Source organism: Poromitra crassiceps (assembly GCF_964638095.1).
Source record: "Poromitra crassiceps genome assembly, chromosome: 28".
NCBI lineage: Eukaryota > Metazoa > Chordata > Actinopteri > Beryciformes > Melamphaidae > Poromitra > Poromitra crassiceps.
In genome coordinates this window covers 6086197-6108922 of record NC_139651.1, presented here as the reverse complement: position 1 = coordinate 6108922, position 22726 = coordinate 6086197, and the positions used below count along the sequence as shown (strand labels likewise).

At 43.1% G+C, this 22726-nt stretch overlaps 1 protein-coding gene across 1 annotated transcript; it reads left to right on the top strand.

The window, feature by feature from the left end:
• Positions 1-1356: 1356 nt before the first annotated feature.
• LOC310799492 (anoctamin-9-like) lies at positions 1357-20607 on the top strand. Its single transcript, XM_083662081.1, has 24 exons — positions 1357-1573; positions 4903-4959; positions 8189-8311; positions 8466-8593; positions 8958-9007; positions 9414-9472; positions 10162-10241; positions 10532-10666; positions 11089-11182; positions 11984-12044; positions 12495-12577; positions 12707-12811; positions 12961-13125; positions 13623-13659; positions 14231-14342; positions 14550-14607; positions 14857-14954; positions 15692-15888; positions 16350-16502; positions 16907-17051; positions 17267-17389; positions 19010-19103; positions 19277-19389; positions 19767-20607. The coding sequence occupies exons 1-24, from the start codon at positions 1553-1555 to the stop codon at positions 19801-19803; spliced, it is 2328 nt and encodes a 775-aa protein (XP_083518207.1). The 5' UTR covers positions 1357-1552; the 3' UTR covers positions 19804-20607.
• Positions 20608-22726: the final 2119 nt, after the last annotated feature.

Below are 22726 nucleotides of genomic sequence, written 5' to 3'. Positions count from 1 at the left end.
CTAGCCACTCACAGCATACAACACATTCTCACTCCCAACTCGTGACAACAAGAAAGGTTCCTGACCAGTCTGCATTATTATGATGAGTTGGGAAGGAGAATGTGTTGGGGCTTTAACTGCTGAATACTGGACAGGGATGGGCTTGTAGTTGTACATATTTCTGTCAAGTAGGAAGAGTAAAATGTACTCTTTATTTTTTATATATTATATTTATATTATATATTTTTAATGGGGTTTGTTAAAATGTATAGAAAATGTTCACGTCAAACATTGTAAAATATATTACAGGCCTACACAAGATAAGCAAGCAAATTATACTTTGAATTGAAAACGTGCTTTATTTATTTAGCCTACTTGTGAATGTTAAACTTATTTCTATAATAGCAGATTTTACTTAATAGATTAACAAGCTAAAATTATCCTACTTACTATCCTCGTGCAATTTTCAAAATTCGAGCAAAATTTTTTTATGTCTGAGACCCATATGCTATTTGTTGCACATGACATGAGCACCTTTTGATGTGGGCCCAGGCCAGAAGTTCAGTGGTGCGTTAATGCTCAGGTTTTGTTTTAAAACCTGTTTTGCATGTTGCCAGGTAGGACTAGGACTTGAAGCTGGCAGGTGGACTGTGACTGAAAGAAACTGTTTGCATTACAGAGTGTTTTGCATGGCAGCTTCAGGAGATGATCACTATCTCACAATTGCAAATGACTGTCAAACCTGTCTGGAACAGTGGAGCTGTATGGACCCAACTGTATCTGCTCTCAGCTCTTTGTAGGTCGAGGTCGGACTGACGGTGGGTGTGGCGTTTGCCTTGAGGGACCTCATGCTGCATTCAAATCATATGGGAAAACCCGAATAAATTTAATTTATCCCAGGTCCTATTTACCCATTATTTACCCTATGTCCCATTTAGCCTAGGGGTCCTAGACTCCTAAGATAAATGTGATTTTAGCGATCCCCCCTTCTAGGATCTAGGAGGTGGAGATGAACGGCTTTCCCCAGCTGAGCTGGCATGTCGTATTTGTGGATAATCTGATATGACTGATCAGCATTATTAGCAGATGGCCACTGTTTACATGTTTAAACTCCTTTTAAGACGTACATGACTTAGTTTTTTGTAGGCTATTCATTGGTTGCTTCGGGTTATTATGCTTGACACTGCACACATGTATTCTGGTACTAAAGCAGAATCTGGCAGCTGAAAGCTGAAGTGAACAGTATCAGGAAAGTCACAACTCTCATCCTTCCCATTGGACTTGAATGCAGCATGTGATTGCCCTGTCTTGGAGGAGGTGACGTCAGTGGCTGCAGCAGGTGAGATAGCACCTGCAACATGCACACACACGCGCAGCGCTCAGAAATGCGGAAGCGAAGTTTGATAGGCGCATAGTTAGATAGGCAAACTTCTATACAGCAGACATGATAATGTAGCTTATAAACCCGCAAGTGGCAGCTGTTGGTTGAGGATGGGAGCACAGTGGAGGAGAGAGTGAGGGGATGTTACCTGCCTGTCTGTAGCTGCTGCTAAACTTCACTCCAACCAGCAACATGTTTTACAAGACTGCCGAGGTAAGACGGGGGATGGCGCTCAAAACGTGTAACTTTACCTTTTCCACTACATTGCCCTAAAATAATGTCTGTAACGTATTCCTTTAGATCGCTCAAATTAAGTAACTTATTCGAAATAATTTGGATTACTTTTGGAATACTTCCAAATCGTCTTGAGCGCATTTCATTTTTCTGCGTCACTCTGAAAGTTGTTGTGTTGTGTCTCCTCTGACATTGTCATTCTCTTGTGTGTGGCAGGCATGTGCACTGTGTGCGCACAAAATGTAGGCTATTGCACATGCATTTCCCATAAACAGATTTTTAAAATCTAACAAAGTAATCCCTTATTAAATTAAATAATTAATTAGTAATTAATTAATTAATTAATAAATTATTAGTTATTAATTAATTAATAAGTAATAAATTAGTCTGAATCTATTTTCAAAGAGAGTACTGTATTCAGAATGCCACCAATTTAAACTATAGCCTAGTAATAACCTACAGTTATTAATATTTTGTATTTCAAATAATGTTACTGTATTTTACATGGAAAGAGAAATGCACGTGTCCCGTTATTACAGCCTTTATATCTGGAGTGAGTAGGCCCCATATAATTAGGTCATAGTTGATTTATAAGCTGGGTCAACATGTGAAAAAAAACAATTCACTCTGTTTACACTGTGCACGCTATTTCTTACACAAGTTCATTAAGCAGTGTTTTGACTATTGCATACTACTAATATATGCATGTCGTCGTGTTAAAGTTGTGTGAAATGTTGCCGTTTTTAAAATGTACACGGCACAGACAGGGCTAGAGTGAGCACTCCAGGCTGGCTCCATAGGGTCCCATTGCCTTTTCCCCCCCAGAAACGCGGTTTGTTTACCAAAATGCTGCTCGGCTGATCCCGATCGGATTCCCTCTCCTGCTTTGTGCTGTCAACTAGCTTTGCTCTGATCCAGGCAGTGTCAATGGTGAAAAAGGTGATCTGTTTTCAGGCCAACACCCATGCTAAGGTTCACTATCTCGATCCAGCTCACTGCTTGCTTGATAACAGCCCGTTTTAATGGCATCATAAATGTTTTGAGGCGAGCAAAAGGTGATAACAGACAGTCCCAGCAAACATCGTCTTGACCGCGACATCACCAGACGATAGAATTGTGGTTTGGCATCTACCATCTAAGTCTGACGTTCTCTCCACATTCCTCCAAAGTAACGTTTAGACTGTCACTTCAAAACAAAAAATATTGACCTCATATTGCTTTGAAAACACCACATGTAGGTGTCTTTTGTGTTTTTGTTGAATAAAATGACGTTTGATTGACAATTTACCTGTTGTGTGATCAGATAGTCATGCACTCCACCTGCAATGACGACTTTTATTGAACGCCCTTTTCTTTTTTTAATATGAAAACACGTTTATGTCATATAAGTGCAAGTGTCTCTTGCTATGGGCTTGTATTTATCACAAACTTCCTGAATCCTGGTATTGTCCCATTTCTCTTGCCGTAACTAAACGCAGTGTTGTGGGTTTTGGATGTGCTATGCTGTCTGCTAAAGTCACGTTGGTTATATTATCGTAAATGATATAAATATACCTGTCTCATCGCTGGTTGAAATCATGAAACAGAATTAGCGAGGCAGCTAGCCTATCAACGCAACTTCCAGTCGGGACCGTCAAAATGCTAAGTGCTCAATGTTAAGTATCTCTATATATGACCAAATCCATAGCATTTGTAACTAATTCGGTGGCCTAATGGATAAGACACATGACTGCGAAGCGGGCGGCGCAGGATCGAATCCCGCATGAGGTGTGATCTTTTGTCTTTCAAAAATCGTTGAATCTGGACACGTTGTGGGGAAGTAGAGGAATTACGTCGCTAAGATTTCCATTCAGAATATATAATTAGACCCTGACTAGATGTAGTGGTTTGACGTGCAGCAGACGGTCGTTATACGTGAAAATGTTTGCTGGGGTGTGACACAGTGACTGAGAGAGGCTACACGAAAAGGAAAGGGACATTCCGACTGGGTCTGTTTTCACTGCTGGGCAAGTCGGGGCCTGCTGCTAAATGTTGGTTAGACAGGGTAAGCAATCAATCAATCGATCGATCGATCACAGGTCGTGGCCCAGCAAACATTTTCACGTATAACGACCGTGTGCTGTACGTCAAACCACTACATCTAGTCAGGGTCTAATTATATATCTGGAATGGAAATCGTAGCGACGTAATTCCTCTACTTCCCCACAACGTTGAAATATGCCGCTCCCACAACGGCTATATTCAGATACAAATATGCACAGTGTGCATGCAGCAGCGTTGCATATAGCCTACTGTATGTCCAGATTCAACGATTTTTGCTACATCGAAAGAAAAATATATATATATGCCCGCTACGGTCCCTAATGGAACTTGCATTGCTAGGCTAGCTGCCTCGCATGTGGTGTTTTCAAAGCAATATGAGATCAATATTTTTTGTTTTGAAGTGACAGTCTAAAAACGTTACTTTGGAGGAACGTGGAGAGAACGTCAGACTTTCTGGGTAGATGCCAAACCACAATTATATCGTCTGCTGATGTCGCGGTCAAGACGATGTTTGCTGGGGGGGCATTCATAAGATGGTTTACCAGGGTGTTACCAATCATACAACAAGACCTCCGGCCTAGGTGATCAGATAGATCATCCATGTACAGATTAATAAAGAGAGCTGGGGAGAGTAGCCCACTGCCGAACAACTCCATTACCCTCTTCTTATATTCTTATATTTGGGGCCTCCTAGACTTTCAAATGTCATTATATCAACAACAGATGCCAAACGAGTGTTCTCCTCAAGCCAGCCACATCTCTCTCCACTCCCTCTCTCCCTGCCCACATATCACCAATTTGCTATACGCACACTCACGCACGGTCGCACACACGCCAGCAGTTTGGCGTTTACCGACAAACATGCTCTCTCTCTCTCTCTCTCTCTCTCTCTCTCTCTCTCTCTCTCTCTCTCTCTCTCTCTCTCTCTCTCTCTTGTCACACACACACACACTTCGCCTGCGTCGTACCTACCTCCATTGGGGTCGTTCCTCGTGACAGGGGCTGTGTTCAGCCCCGACAACACGTAGCAAAACGTTGGAACCGAAAAAAACGGCTGTGCGGTAATAAACACCCTGTTGTGTTGTCTGTTGGATCCACTGAAGGAAACGCCAGGCGCTCTACATGTGGTAACCATGGAAACACGAGCACAATCCTAACTTTGAATTGTTCACTTTTAAATGTGCAGTGGAAATGTTGCAGTCTTATATTTTGGGTGAATTTGGAGTGTGTGTTTTTTTTGTTAACGCTGCCGTCTCGTCGTACAGGAGAACATCGAGCTGAGGGAGGGCTACAGCACCAGAGAGCCACTGCTTCCTGTCCTGGTGAGAAAGTGCTCGGACACACGACCCTGACGGGCGTCACTCGTCAGGAGTGGGTTTGCACACTATTATGACTGAGCTGAGACAGGGGATCACACATAACAAGATATTTCACCAGGAGCATCCCTGACCAGTCCACAAACACACAGTCTCGCACTAAACACACCCTCGCACCACATATGTCTCATATGTATCTATGCAATTGGTTCAAAGTCAGATTTATTAAGTCAGAGTTATTCAGTATTTACTGCAATCTCAAATGTTTTTTCGGGTTTCAATAGATAATAGAACGATGATCTTAGTAAACATTTAAGATTAGAATAGCTACTTAAATGCTTTAAAAAAAAAAAAAAAAAAAATTGGGTTGTGGGGCAGCAGTTTGTACCAAACCTGTAGAATGGCTTCCTCCATCAGACCACTTACCTGCTGGTACCCTGCAGACAGCAGACATCAGCCGGCTGTGTCTGCCTGCCTCACTACGCTCTTCTCTCCCGACACGACCAGATATTTAGAAGCCTAGAATCTGGCCTGCTAAATATATCTGCTAGATAGATCTGCTAAATATATCTGCTAGATAGATCCGCTTTAGATACTGTATCTGTGGGACCTCTGTGACCTCTGTGAAGCGAGCGCCGAGCCAGCATGGTTTGCCTCTGATCAGGCCTCTGATTTGTCAGAAAACTGCTTGGAGCGCCTCCTAATGTGTGAACTAGGCATTACCCGTCTACCTCTTAGCCAGACTTTACCTAGGCAAAATACATGAGCTCATCATCTTCAGTCAGCGCTGTAACAAATCATGCAAAGAGGGAATATCTACAGGCTTTTATTCTGATTTTATCTGAACGCTGCAAATAAGCCTCTAAGCCTATTGGTTGTTTTAAATATAAGCCTATAAGCCTATGGTTTGTTTGCTGCAGAGATACAGAGCTACAGTGCTGACTTGAAAGGTCTTTCTGTTGCTAATGTGTCTCTAAACTTTAGAGTCTAAATCAAATCAAGTAAGTGAAGGGCTGCACATTGGACACATACCTGCCACCAACACTCCTGATTTTCATGGGAGTCTCCCTATTTTTAACCCTCTCTCCCGTTGTGATTGGTCAGTTCTCGTTAATCTCCCGATATAATAGTGATACAAATCCACTGGCTGTAGCCGATGAGGTTTATTAACATAATTCTGCCTTTTATGGAGTTTTTTGGGGGGGTTGTTTTGTTTTTCTTTGGGGACGTTGGGGGGCCGGATTGAGATGGTCCAGGGGCCGGGGCCGGCCCTGGGGTCCCATTTTGCCCATGTGTGGTCTCTAAAGCATCAAGTCAAGTCAAGTCAAGTTTATTTGTATAGCACATTTCATACACAGATGCAGTTCAAAGTGCTTCACATAAAATGGACGACATAAGAAAATAAAAAAAGTGGATAAAATAGACATTTCATAACAGCTTTGTCTTTATACTGTAGTTTGGACACCAAGCATACCCTCTACTGGGACCTTGCATCTTCTGTTGCCCGTACATGCCACAGCATTGGGTTTGCATAAAATCAGATAGAGGCAATTCAAAGTGCTTCACATAAGATGGTCGACACAAGAAAATAAGAGAATAGAAGAAGAGGATAAAATAGACATTTAAAAGCATCACAACAGAGTAGTTGCAAAAATAGTAAAACAATTACAGAGGAATAAAACAAATGTTGTATCTGTCAGCAGTTAAGCGACGGTAAACATAAAAGTCTTTAGTCTATTTTTAAAAGTAAGTAAAGTTGGGGCAAATCTGAGGTCTTCAGGCAGATTGTTCCAGCTAGCAGAAGCATAGTGGGTGAATGCGGCTTTCCCATGATTTGATTTGATCCTAGGGACAGTTAGTAAGCCGGACCCTGCTGACCTGAGAGGTCTAGACGGTTCATAGCATGGGAGCAATTCAGCAATGTATTTTGGGCCTAGGCCGTTAAGTGATTTGTAGACTAGTAACAGTATTTTAAAATCTATTCTATGACACACTGGCAACCAGTGTAAGGACTTAAGAACTGGAGTAATATGATCCGCTTTCTTAGTCTTTGTTAGAACTCTAGCAGCAGCATTCTGAATGAGCTGGAGTTGTCTAACTTCTTTTTTGGAGAGACCAGAGAAAAGGCTATTACAGTAGTCTAACCTACTGTAGATGAAGGCATGAATTAGTTTTTCTAGATCCTGTCTGGACATGTAGCCCCTAATTCTTGCTATATTTTTAAGATGATAGAAAGCTGATTTTCTGATTGACTTAATGTGGGAGTTGAAATTGAGATCGGAATCAATAATAACGCCAAGATTTTTAACTTCAGGGATAGAGACTCAAGGCGTGCAGCGATTTTAAGCCTTTTAAGCCTAATTAGGCCTAGAGGGAGCATATAAAGGTTGAATAGAACGGGCCCCATAATGGATCGTTGAGGCACCCCACAAGTCATCCTAGTTAGGTCAGATGTGTAATTGCCAATGGAAACGAAGTACTTCCTATCTTGGAGATAGGATCTGAACCACTGGAGGACCGTACCCGATAGCCCAACCCAGTTTTCTAGCCTGTCTAATAATATTGAGTGGTCAACAACAGTGTCAAAGGCAGCGCTAAGATCCAATAGCACTAGGATCGAATTTCAGTTACATACCCTGACTCATCTTAAAGGGATAGTTCCGATTTTTGGAACCCTAGGCTAGCCCTAATTGCTACTTACCAATGATGCTCGAGATAGTTAGCCACAAACCAATACAAGATCAATGGGGGTCACGCTCCTGTCTCTGCAAGCTGACTGAGGCTCACTGAAGTGTACTTTGTGTGCAGTGTGGAGGACACATAGACAGCCAACTCTAGCTGTGTACAGTATATTTCTCTGCCCATACAGCCACCTTTTGAAAGCAACGAGGTCACATCTTTTTACTGAGGGTTTCATCCTGGGTTCTTCTCAGCTCCTGGAATACAGACCACCACAAATCTAACGGGAGAAAAGCTAAAGATCTGACAACTAAAGGCCATTAGATTCAAGATTCAAGATTTTTATTGTCACTCCGTAGTACAAGTATCACGTGTGAAATTCTTGTGCTGTGAACATTAACTACCATATCCGTGTTTACCGTGGCCAAACAAGAGATCACAGGCCTGTCAATAGACTGTTAATGAAATAATATGGCAGCATGTCCTGCTGAACTGTGTCCATACAACCAAAGGCCCTGTGGGGAAAAACATCCTCTATTGTTTTGTTGTGTGGCAGCCCACCCAGAGGTCATACGACTATGTGCTGGTGGCCCACAAGGTGGAGCCAGAGGACACTCAGAAGACTCAGAGACGAGAAGCCTTCATCCAGCAACTAGAAAAGAAGAAGATCCAGGTCACCGTGAGTCTTATTGGATCATTCTACTATCAAATTTCTTTATTTTTTTTACGCATATTGTATGATTTGATATTGCACAGATTATTGCTTGAACAAATAATCGAGGTTGTTTGTGAGTAATATTGAAGCTGTTGCATGTGGTGGTGTTGTGTGTTAGAGAATCTTCCATGATGAGAAGGTCTTCTTTGGCCTGCGCGCCCCCACTGAGATCTTTGAGCAGTACAAGTACCTTCTGAAGGTCTCTGACTCCTGCAACTGGAGCGGAGACATCTCACACGCCACAAGGTACACACTATACACACACACACACACACACACACACACACACACACACGCACACACAGTGTCCCACACAGTACACACTCTACACACACACACACACACACACACACACACACACGCACACACGCACACACGCACACACACACACACACACAGTACACACTCTACACACACACAGGCTGAGGGAATGGCTAGAGTTAATTCTGCCCTGTCTATGTGACTGGTACTGGTACTGGTACTGGTACTGGTACTGGTACTGGTACTGGTACTGCCACAGCAAGTGAGATTTTTTCCTAGGATGGGTCATCATGGGTCAAAGCACTGCTGCACACTGTCTCCATGCTTCAGCCTCTCCTTGTCTCCACAGGATCCGAATTGTCAATTTCATCCTTCAGCAGACCTTCATCAACACTGGAGGTGGGTGTGATCTGTCTGCTACTTTTTAAAGGGGAGTTACTGTAAGACTTACAGTGTAAGTCATCTATGACCTCTGTCCACCAGCGATTAGCAACCACAACCAGTAGGTTTGAGAAGTGCAACACCTTGATAGAACGCTCTCCTACACAAATATTTTGACAGGCACTGTGTTTTGGTCCCCAACGAGGCCACGGTCATTTTTCAAATGATGTGTCACCCAGGGTGATGGGGGAGGGATGGGACTGTGTTCCTTCTGTAATCCTCAATCATCTCCACTGTCTTTTGAGCATTTAGCTCCAGGTTGTTTTGACTGCACCAAGTCACCAGATGGTCGACCTCCTGCCTGTATTCAGACTCGTCTCCGTCTGAGATGAGCCCTATTAATGTTGTTTCTTCTTCTTCTCAGAGGACCTGGAGGAGCTGCTGAAGAAGGATGTGTTTGAGACCATGTTCTGCCTCCATGAGGTGAGGAGACATCTGATGACCTGTCTAGTAAGATATATGTACTGTATATGTGTATATACAGTATATACAGTATGTGTATACATATATGTATATATGTGTGTGTGTATATATATATATATATATATATATATATATATATGAATGAATGAATGAATGAATGAATGAATAAAGTTTATTTCACGCCACATCACAAAAAAAAAAACATGCGAAACAAAACAAACATACGATGCTGGCCCGAAAAGGTTAGGGCTGAAGCTATAAGCTTGTAAATGCCCTAACCCAGTTCATCTTATAAATTACAAACTTTCCATATGGTCTAATTACAAAGAAACAAACGAACAAATTAACAAAAACAGCAAGCATTTTTTTTTTTTTTTTTTTAAGCATTTGATCTATACGTCATATATACATTTTTAGCATTTGAACTATACATCATCGAAAGACAGTTAACCATCAGTTCTATATTTCTCCAGTATAAAGTGTTTCATATATATATATAGATATATATATATATATAGATGTGTGTGTGTGTATATATATATATATATATAGATGTGTACCGGTATATATGTGTGTATATATATGCATATATATATGCAAACAAGCTAATGGTCAATGGGATCGCCATCTTGATGTGACGTCACCTGAAAACAACCTATGATCATGTTGGTGTCTCCTGTGCTTCCTAGAGGAAGAAGCAGAAGGAGCTGAAGAAGAAGTGGGCTCGATGGTCCAGTCTGTTTGCTGGCCAGCCAGTCAATGATGTCAGGTCAGCCTGCTTGTCTGAATGTCTGTCTGTACATTTCCTTTCTGACATAACTGATAGTACAAAGGATATGACAAATAATGGATTATGAAATAAAGCTGGCAGGAAAGACAAGATGTGCATTGCATTGCATGCATTTAGACAAATGTATCTTAACATGCATGCAAGATCAACCATACAGTATCTACATGGTGTGCAGTGGATCCTCTTAGTATCTCCAACAGGTTCACGAGTGCTAATGTGATAATGACATAACTATTTCTGTTCTTGTGTCTGTGTCTTCTTCCCCATAGGAGTTATTTCGGGGAGAAGGTGGCTCTGTACTACCTGTGGCTGGGCTGGTACACCAAGCTGCTGGTGCCAGCTGCCTTCCTGGGTGTGGTGGTCTTCTTGTATGGGCTGGCCTTTTTCAATACCAACCCTCTCATGTGAGTCAACTGACTAGAAAGCTCCAATCTAAATGGCCTGCATTTATATATAGCGCTTTTATCCAAAGCGCTTTACAGTCAGTAGATACATTCACCCATTCACACACCGATGGCGGCAGGCTGCCACGCAGGGTGCTGGCACACCAACGGGAGCAATTTGGGGTTCAGTGTCTTGCCCAAGGACACTTCGACATGCAGACTGGAGGAGCCGGGAATCGAACCACTGACCTCTTTTATCCAAAGCGATTAGTGGACGACCCGCTCTACCTCCTGAGCTACAGCCGCCTCCAAATCTAGTTACCTAGAGATCGAAATGTCTACGGAGAAAATGGATGCAGAACTTATTTTTGAGCATTTAGCAATATTGCGGCAATATTGAAAGTGGCTAACGTCTCTCTCTCTCTCTCTGTCTCTCTCTTCAGTAAGGAAGTATGCGAGTCGGGCACCATCATGTGTCCCAGGTGTGACAAGAGATGTTCAGTCTGGCAGCTCTCAGACAGCTGCACCTATGCTAAGGTGAAGTAACTCAACTTGTCTTCTACTGTGCGTTATCATCTGTCTCCTCTACTCTCCTGCTTAGAGCTGCACAATTAATCACGATTTTGCGTTCCCACAATCACGAAAATCAAGATAAAATGTGCCACATTGCAATTAGCAATGTTGCTCTGGTTTTGTCTTGTGTTGTAAATCCAGCGCACCCCTTCCCTCACAGTGCCCCTCCTCCAAAGCCCAAAACACACTGGGCCATATCTTATGCCTAAGTGCAAGGGCAAATCTTTGCTAGTTTCTAGCACTCAAAATCTCCCTTTTTTCATTTAATGACCACTTTGTCAGTACACCAAAGGGCGTGTTTCAGTGACCCAGTGGTAAGTAAAAGAAAGGAATTGAGGTTTTGATTTGCCCTTGCACTTGCACTTGCACTTGGGCGTAAGATATGGCTCACCGTGTGTAGTTTTAGCTCGAGTCGAGAACAGAGAGTCAGCGAGATCGTCCGTTCATTTTGAAACCTTCCTTGGTAGAAGATGACCGTTCAAAGAAATCCACTGTTTGTTTGTTTTCAGTTCAATAAATGCATGATGTTCCAAAGTCAAAGAGTAATCGTGTTAAATAATCGTGATCTCAATACTCAACCATTTTGACATCATCATATGCAGCCCTACTCCTGCTATCTAGATTTGTTTGACATGATCTGAATGTTTCATATTAACATAACATGATGGTCCTATCTACTACTTACTACTACTAATAATAATAATAATTTAATAAAGTATTATTATTAATAATAATAATAATGACATGATGTATTTCCATCTGCAGGTCAGCCATCTATTTGACAATGAAGGCACGGTGGCTTTTGCTATGTTCATGGCCATCTGGGGTGAGTCTGTGAGTGTGTGTGTGTGTGTGTGTGTGTGTGTGTGTGTGTGTGTGTGTGTGTGTGTGTGTGTGTGTGTGTGTGTCTCTCTCTCTCTCTCTCTCTCTCTCTCTCTCTCTGTGTGTGTCTCTCTCTCCCTCTCTCTGTTTGTGTGTGTGTGTGTGTGTCTCTCTCCCTCTCTCTGTGTTTCTGTGTGTGTGTGTGTGTGTGTGTGTGTCTCTCTCTCCGTGTCTCTCTCTCCCTCTCTCTGTGGTTGTGTGTGTGTGTGCCTCTCTCTCTGTCTCTCTTTCCCTCTCTCTGTGGTTGTGTGTGTGTGCCTCTCTCTGTCTCTGTCTCTCTATCTCTGTCTGTGGTGAGGCAGCAGTGCTGCAAAACTAAACGAGTAGCATCTGTAATGTAATGTCATGTAAGCCGTGTGTTTGATGTGTCACCATCACTGTGTGTCATCCTCAGCCACCCTGTTCCTGGAGCTGTGGAAGAGACACAGAGCCAGACACGTCTCCAAGTGGAAGGTCTATGACTGGTGTGAGGAGGAGGTACTGTACAAGCACTTCAGCCAAAACTCTTTAAGCTGAATCATTTGGCAAATGGCCACAAGATGACTTGTATGTGTGTGTGTGTGTGTGTGTGTGTGTGTGTGTGTGTGTGTGTGTGTGTGTTGGCAGGAGGAGCTGATTATGGAGATCGTCAACGATCCAGACTGTCAGCCCAAACACTTCAGACACTCTTACCTCCGCAGCACCGCAGTGCTCGTCCTTGTCACACTCATGGTGAGATCACACTCAGATGCACACGCACACACACACACACACACACACACACACACACTTTTGTGCACACTATCTTAAGAGTGGGGAGGGGGGGGACCCCGGGCCATCCAACATAACAAACATCGTGCTGCATTGTGTGTGTGTTGCAGTTGGTGCTGATCCTCGGGCTGGCCCAGGCCCTGGTGGTGTTTCGGGTGGTGGCAGGCCCCCTGCTGGCAGAAGGCAGCTGGGAGTTCGTCAGGGACCACGCCAACAGTGTGGCTATGATGCTAGGAGCCGTCCTGCACTACCTCACCATGCAGATCATGACCCGGGTAACCATTCTCCTACCATACCCTGACCCTGCTGCTAACCAGGGTAACCATCCTCCTACCACACCCTGCTAACCAGGGTAACCATCCTCCTACAATAACTTAGACCGTTTAGGGCTGGGTAAACTTGGATTCGGGCCTCCGATTGGTTGCCTTCCATGGCAGCAGCAGATCTAGTAAGAGAGGGGCGTCTACTGCCATGGAAGGCAACCAATCAGATGCAGAGAGTGGGTCACTACCGTAAATATCCTAAACATTTGACAGGGCACTTCAACATTTCTACAAAGAAATCTCAATTGCACACTTATTGCTACTGTGCGTTGCTGTGCCAGTGGTTAACCCTTCGCGTGCCAGAGGTGGCACCCGTGCCACAGGTTGCTGACCCCTGGTCTACTCTAAACGTAATTCCCTTAAGCAGCATCACAAAGAGCGTTGGACGCAAATTCACAATCAAACTAATATCTAACACTTTTATCATTTTCTCTCTGCACCCCCTTTAGGTAAACAGATGGGTCGCCTTCAAGCTATGTGAGATAGGTGAGCCTCAGAGCAATATGTTTCACCAGTAAAAGGGCAATTGTTTTTCAGTCATTTGTTCTATTTTTCTATAGAAGGAAGTATAAATATTTACAAAAATATTGTGTACATTTTCATAATTGTAATATTAACATACATATTTTTAATTCATGTGTATATGTGATCATATTGAATTACAGTTAAATATTTCAAGATATTTTGGAATGTATTTAACATACAGTACATGCACATAATATAATGTAAATAGAGTGCATAAAGTGAACGTCACTTCCTGCCTCTCTCAGCGTACCAGCGTCTTCTTCTTTTTTCTTCAGATGCTGGTGCACAGAGAAAGGCAGGGAGTGACGTTCACTTTGGCTCTCTATAATGTAATAGATATATGTGATTGTGCTTGGTATAATTTTGTAAGATATGTTATACAGTATCAATATTATATATGACAATTCTGTATGCTTTGCTGCTAATCTCATAGCGTATTTCTCCCTTTGCGTGTGTGTGTGCGTGTGTGCGTGTGTGTGTGTGTGTGTGTGTGTGTGTGTGTGCGTGCGCGTGCATGCGTGTGTATATGTAGAGAAGACTCGCTCGTTTGCTGCCACGGAGAGAAACTTCACAGTCAAGATGTTCACCTTCCAGTTCTTCACTCTTTTCTCCTCACTCTTCTATGTGGCCTTCTTCCTGGGCAGGTACTGTGTGTGTGTGTGTGTGTGTGTGTGTGTGTGTGTGTGTGTGTGTGTGTGTGGGTGGGGGGGTGGGGGGGTGTGGGTGTGTGTGTGTGGGTGTGTGTAGGTGTGTGTGTAGGACTTAAAAGAGCCACAACTACCCATAAAGGAGCCGCATGTGGCTCTAGAGCCTCGGGTTGAGTATCACTGTGACCTATTCTCTTCTTACAGGATCAACGGCCATCCAGGAAACTATGTGCGCGTAGCTGGGAGGTGGAGGTTGGAGGAGGTAAGTAATTAGATCTGCTAGTTCTGAGTAATAGAAAGGATTTCAAAATTAAAGATGATTCAAGGAGAATTCCAGTTTTTTACACAATTCTTGTCCTGTTTATTGGAATTTGTTGTACTACTCTCATCTACTTTACTGTCTTTGTTATTCATGTTTTTCTGTTGCTTGTTATCTGTGCACCACTTTATGACAAATCTACCCTGATAAAAGCTGACAGTCTGCTCTCCTGTGCTGGCCTCTGTCCTCTAGTGTCATCCCAGTGGCTGTTTGACAGACCTTTTCATCCAGATGGCCGTCATCATGATACTGAAGCAGACACTCAACAACATCTTTGAGTTCACTGTGCCGTGAGTATGCTATAGCTTTTCACTGTGTCGTGAGCATGCTAACGTTAGCTTGTCAGTGTGCTGTGAGTATGCTAGCTAGCTTCTCAATGTGCTGTCAGTATGCTAGCTTATCACTGTGCCGTGAGTACGCTAACGTTAGCTTGTCACTGTGCTGTCAGTATGCTAGCTTCTCAATGTGCTGTCAGTATAGCTTCTCAATGTGCTGTCAGTATGCTAGCTTTTCACTGTGTCGTGAGTACGCTAACGTTAGCTTGTCACTGTGCTGCTGTCAGTGTGCTAGCTTCTCAATGTGCTGTCAGTATGCTAGCTTTTCACTGTGCCGTGAGTATGCTACCGTTAGCTTGTCACTGTGCTGTCAGTATGCTAGCTTCTCAATGTGCTGTCAGTATGATAGCTTTTCACTGTGCCGTGAGTATGCTAATGTTAGCTTGTCACTGTGCTGTCAGTATGCTAGCTTCTCAATGTGCTGTCAGTATGCTAGCTATTCACTGTGCCGTGAGTACGCTAACGTTAGCTTGTCACTGTGCTGTCAGTATGCTAGCTTCTCAATGTGCTGTCTGTATGCTAGCTTTTCACTGTGCCGTGAGTATGCTACCGTTAGATACTCAATGTGCCATGAGTATGCTAGCTTTTTCTTCTTAGCTAATGCGATATCTCGGGAACGCCTTGAATGGAAGCGCTTTGACACAGAAGTACGACTTGGCCTTTCGTGTTAAGCCCCTAATTGTGTTTTTCAGCTGGCTGAAGCGCTGCTTCCGGAGGAAAACGGCAAAGAAGCTGCAGAGGAAGTGTGGTCACTGCTACAGGAAGGCCTGCCGTGCTGAAAATGGAGGTGTGGAGCCATGTGACATCTGCAAACTTCGTGACTGGCTGCGCAATTACCAGCTGGCCGGTATCAATGCGTTCAGCCTCTTCAATGAGTTCCTGGAGATGGGTAGGTCATAGAATAACATCTGTTGTTTTCTCCACCTACTGTATCTTCCATCTTATTTCCAGTTTTCATCTTCCATTCAAATTATTTTACATCCAGCATAACGTCTATAAATAATACATCGGTAACACTTTATAATCACGTTTATTCATAATTCAATTATAAGCCGTTAGTTAATGATGAACTGATCATTTACAAAACAACAATAAGTGCTATGTTAACATATCACAAAGTCATCTAGAAATGTCGTCACTTACAAGCACTGCAGTACAACTACAATGTCTTCTTCACCTGTTATAAATGGCCTGCAGGGGGCAACCCACTGGTTTGTGGACTTCTGTTTTGAAGCCTCACGTATGTCATTTTGGCTGTTGCTTGGGTGAACTTATCCTTGAAGATGAAACCTGCTCATACAGCGTTTCCCATTGCTCTCTATATTGCTGACTCCTACCACCATCTTCCAGTGGTCCAGTTTAGTTTCACCACCATCTTTGTGGCGGCGTTCCCCCTGGCTCCCCTGTTGGCTCTCATCAACAACATCTTTGAGATCCGCCTGGATGCTATCAAAATGGTCAGCTTGGAGCGACGGCTAGTCCCCAGGAAAACCAATGACATTGGTGAGTTGTGGTTGTGGGCGTGTTTATGTATATATGTTTATGTTTATGTATAAGTCCGAAGTCCGAAGTCCTTGACAAGTAGGATGGTGGTTTGATGTACAGTAGACCTGTGTGTAGGCCTGGGCAGTACAGCATGACATTCAATAATAATTTACATGGTCAAAGTATATATCATGATACGAAATTATGAAGGTGTAAAAGACTGCTAATACCTTAAATCCAATGTTGTGATCCTTTCTTCAAAGTGGTATCCCCCTTTTATTTTTTATTTTTATTTACATGTCTTTTTGTCTTTATTTCACAGTTCAAAGTAGAGATAGACAGGAAATATGGGGAGATTGGGGGCGGGGTTGACATCTACAATAAAAGTATTGTAGAGACCCATACGTGTGTTGAACCTCCAGGTATATGGACCAAGGTGTTGGAGGCCATCGGTGTGATGGCTGTGATCGCCAACGGCCTGGTCATCGGAGTCTCATCAGACTTCATTCCTCGGCTCGTCTACCGCTACTACTATGGACCATGTGCCAATGGAACCACACACACACAGTTAGTAACTACCACTATGGACCATGTGCCAGTAGAACCACACAGACACACACACACACACACACACACACACACACACACACACACACACACACACAGTGCTTCAGGAAAGAAACGTTTTTATTTTTTATTTGAGTGAATGGGCTTCCATAGGAACAGCTCCGCAGTGTGACTCTTCTGTCCGCCTGTAATTGGGCTTTTTCCTTTGGTTCCAGTTGCATGCAGGGCTACATCAATGACACTCTGTCCACTGCCACCATGACACACCCAGCTGTTCAGCAGGACTTCCTCCCCAGCCAGCTGATCACAGAGCGCGGCACCAACGTCACACAGTGCAGGTGGGGCCAGCTTCATTTCTCACACAGTGCAGGTGGGGCCAGCTTCATTTCTTACACAGTGCAGGTGGGGCCAGCTTCATTTCTTACACAGTGCAGGTGGGGCCAGCTTCATTTCTTACACAGTGCAGGTGGGGCCAGCTTCATTTCTCACACAGTGCAGGTGGGGCCAGCTTCATTTCTTACACAGTGCAGGTGGGGCCAGCTTCATTTCTTACACAGTGCAGGTGGGGCCAGCTTCATTTCTTACACAATGCAGGTGGGGCCAGCTTCATTCCTTACACAGTGCAGGTGGGGCCAGCTTCATTTCTTATACAGTGCAGGTGGGGCCAGCTTCATTTCTTATACAGTGCGGGTGGGGCCAGCCTCATTCCTTACACAGAGCAGGTGGGGCCAGCTTCATTTCTTACACAGTGCAGGTGGGACCAGCTTCATTTCTCACACAGTGCAGGTGGGACCAGCTTCATTTCTTATACAGTGCAGGTGGGGCCAGCTTAATTTCTTACACTGTGCAGGTGGGACCAGCTTCATTTATCACACAGTGCAGGTGGGACCAGCTTCATTTATCACACAGTGCAGGTGGGACCAGCTTCATTTCTTACACAGTGCAGGTGGGACCAGCTTCATTGATCACACAGTGCAGGTGGGACCAGCTTCATTTATCACACAGTGCAGGTGGGACCAGCTTCATTTATCACACAGTGCAGGTGGGACCAGCTTCATTTCTCACACAGTGCAGGTGGGACCAGCTTCATTTCTTATACAGTGCAGGTGGGGCCAGCTTAATTTCTTACACTGTGCAGGTGGGACCAGCTTCATTTCTTACACTGTGCAGGTGGGACCAGCTTCATTTCTTACACAGTGCAGGTGGGGCCAGCTTCATTTCTCACACAGTGCAGGTGGGGCCAGCTTCATTTCTTACACAGTGCAGGTGGGGCCAGCTTCATTTCTTACACAGTGCAGGTGGGGCCAGCTTCATTTCTCACACAGTGCAGGTGGGGCCAGCTTCATTTCTTACACAGTGCAGGTGGGACCAGCTTCATTTCTTACACAGTGCAGGTGGGACCAGCTTCATTTCTTACACAGTGCAGGTGGGACCAGCTTAAGTTCTTATACAGTGCAGGTGGGACCAGCTTCATTTCTTATACAGTGCAGGTGGGACCAGCTTCATTTCTTACACAGTGCAGGTGGGACCAGCTTCATTTCTTACACAGTGCAGGTGGGACCAGCTTCATTTCTTACACAGTGCAGGTGGGACCAGCTTCATTTCTTACACAGTGCAGGTGGGGCCAGCTTCATTTCTTAGCTGTCACCATAATAGAGCACCGCAGGAATGAGTCCAAAGACCCGGATGTTAGCACTTCCTGGTTCCCTCGTCTCAAAGTCAGCGGAATTTTGTATGTGCATTTTGGTGAATTATCTGAAATGGTCTGTGGTTAACAAACCTTTATGAAATTGCAAACGTTGCAATTGCAAGATAGTCTTCACAAATGAGGACCACTTTGATCACTTCTGAAGTGTAAGTTTGATTTTTTTTTAAAAGAAAACGCTTCAAAAATCTTAGTTATCGTGTGTGTGTGTGTGTGTGTGTGTGTGTGTGTGTGTGTGTGTGTGTGTGTGTAGCTATAATGCTTACAGGAGTGATGAGGACTACACTCTGACTTCTCAGTTCTGGATGGTTTTGGCTGTGCGCTTTGCCTTTGTCATCCTGTTTGAGGTACGTCTCTACATTGTTAAACCAGCGGTTTTCAAAGGCGCAGCTGTTTATATGTTCTCTCCGGGGGAGGCTCAGTCTCCCACACTTTGAAAACGCCTGGGTTAAACCGATCTGTCTCTCTGTCTGTCTGTCTGTCTCTCTCTGTTTGTCTCTCTGTGTCTCTCTCTCTGCAGCACGTGGTGGTGGTCTGTAAGTTTGTAGCTGCTTGGTTTGTTCCCAACAGTCCCATGGTGGTTAAGAACCATCGGCTGCATGACAAGCTGGCCCGGCTAAAGGAGGAGCTACGGTTAGTCACCCTTTACCATCCTGCTATTCCAGTGGATTAGTTTAAACTAAAGCTACGGTTAGTCACCCTTTACCATCCTGCTATTCCACTGGATTAGCCTAAACTAAAGCTACGGTTAGTCACTCTTTAATGTCTGCTGTTCCACTGGATTAGCCTCAGCTAAAGCGTTGCAAGTACACAATGATACTGTGTCAGCACTTAAATGTTAATTTGTTAACGGTTAACTATAACCCTTAATTTAGTGACCCTTTGTAAAGTGTTTATGTTTTCTCTCTCCCTGTGTGTGTGTGTGTGTGTGTGTGTGTGTGTGTGTGTGTGTGTGTGTGTGTGTGTGTGTGTGTGTGTGTGTGTGTGTGTTGTGTGTGTTCGTTCCTCAGTGACATGAAACGTAGCAGCAAGTCGACAGATGTGTAACGGCGTTGTTGGAGCAGTTGCCCCGGGCCTCTGACGGAAATCTATTCACGAGTCACCAGGAAATGATGCTGCCTTGCCTTGCTTCCATAATTCAAGGCATTTCCTGTTCAAACAGGATGTTGTGGTGGAACATAACATGGGGCGGGACTTTATCAAACATAGGAAGAGACTCAGAAGAACTGGATGCTAGGAACACCTCCATCATCAGCTGTGGACCAAAGCCCCCCCTCCCCGAGTGCAAGGTGGTCTGTCTACAGTGTGAGGACCTTTCGGGGGACGGTTACCTTTTTCATCCCAAAATAGGATGCATAAGTGAAGGATTTCTCAGTGGTTTTATCAGGGTTCCCACGGTCATGGAAAACCTGGAATTATTGTTTTCCATGCCTGGAAAAGTCATGAAATTGGTCAAATCCTTGAAAGTTTTGGAAAAGTCATTGACTTTTTGTCATGTAATGAAATTGTTACAGTAATCTTCCGTGGATGACCTTCCACGTGATGTAACATAAAGGTGAATTTATTTTTTGATGCAAAAAAAAAAGACTTCAGATCACACCTCTTCATATTGGATTTTACTGCTTCCTCTATTTTTTTTATAAATATTTTTCCTATTCCTATATTGTGTCCTATTTGTAATCATTTCAGAGTCACCGTCTCACATTACATGGAAATTCTATTATGGATTCTTGAGAAGTCATAGAAAGGTTTTGAAATGTTGCTGTCTGCCCTGGTATCTGTCACCTTTTTCACTCCCCATGAGTTTGCATCCCTGAAAAATGCACTGAGCCGTATGCTATGTTATGTTATGTTGCCACTCAGTTACGTTAAAAGTTGTGAAGTTTTAAACAAAACTAAAAAATGTATATTCAAAAAACTGTGATGGTATTGGTTGGGATTTTTATGTAGTATGCCTACTGGTACAGCTTAAAGCTATACTGTGTACCTTTTTTAGGCCCTTCAAACATAAACAAACTCTTTTTACATCATACATGATGTAGTAGGACTTCTAGATGGCCATTGCACTCTTAATTACTATTACTGCTGCACCATAACTCAAAACACAAGCCTGTTTTGCTCGAATGTTTACAAAGAATACACATGTAAGCAAACCGTTTATGGCATTCAAGTACATCTAAAACTCATTTGTAGCTCTTACAAACTGACATTCCTTGTATCAAGAGCTCTGTCAGAACTAAAAGATACTTTAAAATCTAACAAAGAAGAAAAAGGTAATAAAAACAAACATAACATACAAAATAATCATGAACTAATGATTAACTACTCTACTATATTCACAAACTCACATTTACTAATCATTAACCACTCTATTCAGGAATTGACCGACTAATCAGCAGAGATGGGAAAAGTAGGCTACACACTTTATTTACTTAAGTACAAGCAGGGCCGTAACCAGGGTTCTGAAATAGGGGAGGTCCAGCAAGGGGAGGCGGATTCGGTGGCGCCCGTAAGGGCGCCGCCGAAAAAAATTGGAGGGTTTTTTCCCCCCTTTTTTAGCCATATTTAGAGTAATATATCATTTTAAATCAACATTAGGATTATACTTTTGTGATGTCATTATTCAGTATATTCTCTTTCATGTCACCACCTGCTCAGCTCTCCTGTCAACATAATTGTAACTAACAAACACAAACTGTTTTAGCCAAATTCATATCAAAATGACACCTACAAACACAGGTACACAACCCAAGCCGTACACAACACACAAAGTCATCATCGATAATAAAAAAAACATACAGAGGGACATTTATTTATTCCTGATAGGAACGATTGAAAAATAAAATAAAATATATTATGTTGTTTTTAACTTTACACCACCTCTTTTTGTTACTTATTGGGTCATGAAACTGAAACCATGCATATAGCCACCTGCATACCTGACTTCGGGAGCTTGGCAATTGGCATCATGCATGATTAGCCAGTAGCATCCCAACGTGTCACACAGGTAACATTACTTAAGAGACAGACTAGACACTTACTTTCTTGGTTGTTGCTAAAAAATCTGTCAGTGTCACTCACTGTCTGTCGTTCACGCGCTCACTGTCTCGCAGCTCGCTCACCTTCAATTATCTCGCCAGGCAGACAGACAGTCATCACTCACCACCATGCTGCTGCTCTCTCAGAATCAAGTTACCGCGGACGCGGCATCAGATGACTTCCTGCCTGACCTGCCTTTCGTTTCAAAATAAAAGCGATCCCGTGTTTTTCATGCTTTTCCATGCAGATTGTTTTATTTTTTTACAATCTTCGTTCTCAGGACACTGTACAATTTTCTGTTCCCAAAGTCCGAACTGAATTGGGGAAGAAAGCTTTTAGGTTCTCTGCACCCACCGCATGGAACAGTCTGCAGTCTGATCTTAAACTTAATAGCTTAGTAACCTTAAATGGTTTTAAGGCTATGGTAAAATCTCTTGAGAACAGGCTGTCTGTATGCAAATGTTTTATTTGATCATTTTAATGTTTTTCAATTGTATGTGTTTATGTGTTTGTTTGTTGTAACTTTGTGTTGCTGCTGTTTCTTGGCCAGGTCTCTCTTGTAAAAGAGATCTTTGATCTCAATGGGACAAACCTGGTTAAATAAAGGCAAAAAAAAAAACTCTGAAATATTAGGGGAGGTCCGGATCTCCCCGTCCTCATAGCTAGTTACGGCCATGAGTACAAGTACAGTTAATTGTGTAAAAAAAGACTGGTAAAAGTAGAAGTACTGATTCAACTTAATTACTCAAGTAAAAGTAAAAAGTACAGGCTCTGAAATGTACTCAAGTATAAAAGTAAAAAGTATTTTCTGTGCCAGGCGAATAGAAACTCACGTCATATTAATATAATTCAAATACTATTAAACTTTAAAAAATCCCTTCAAAACATATTTTAAGATGCATAAAGACTACACTTTGATTATGTTTTTCTT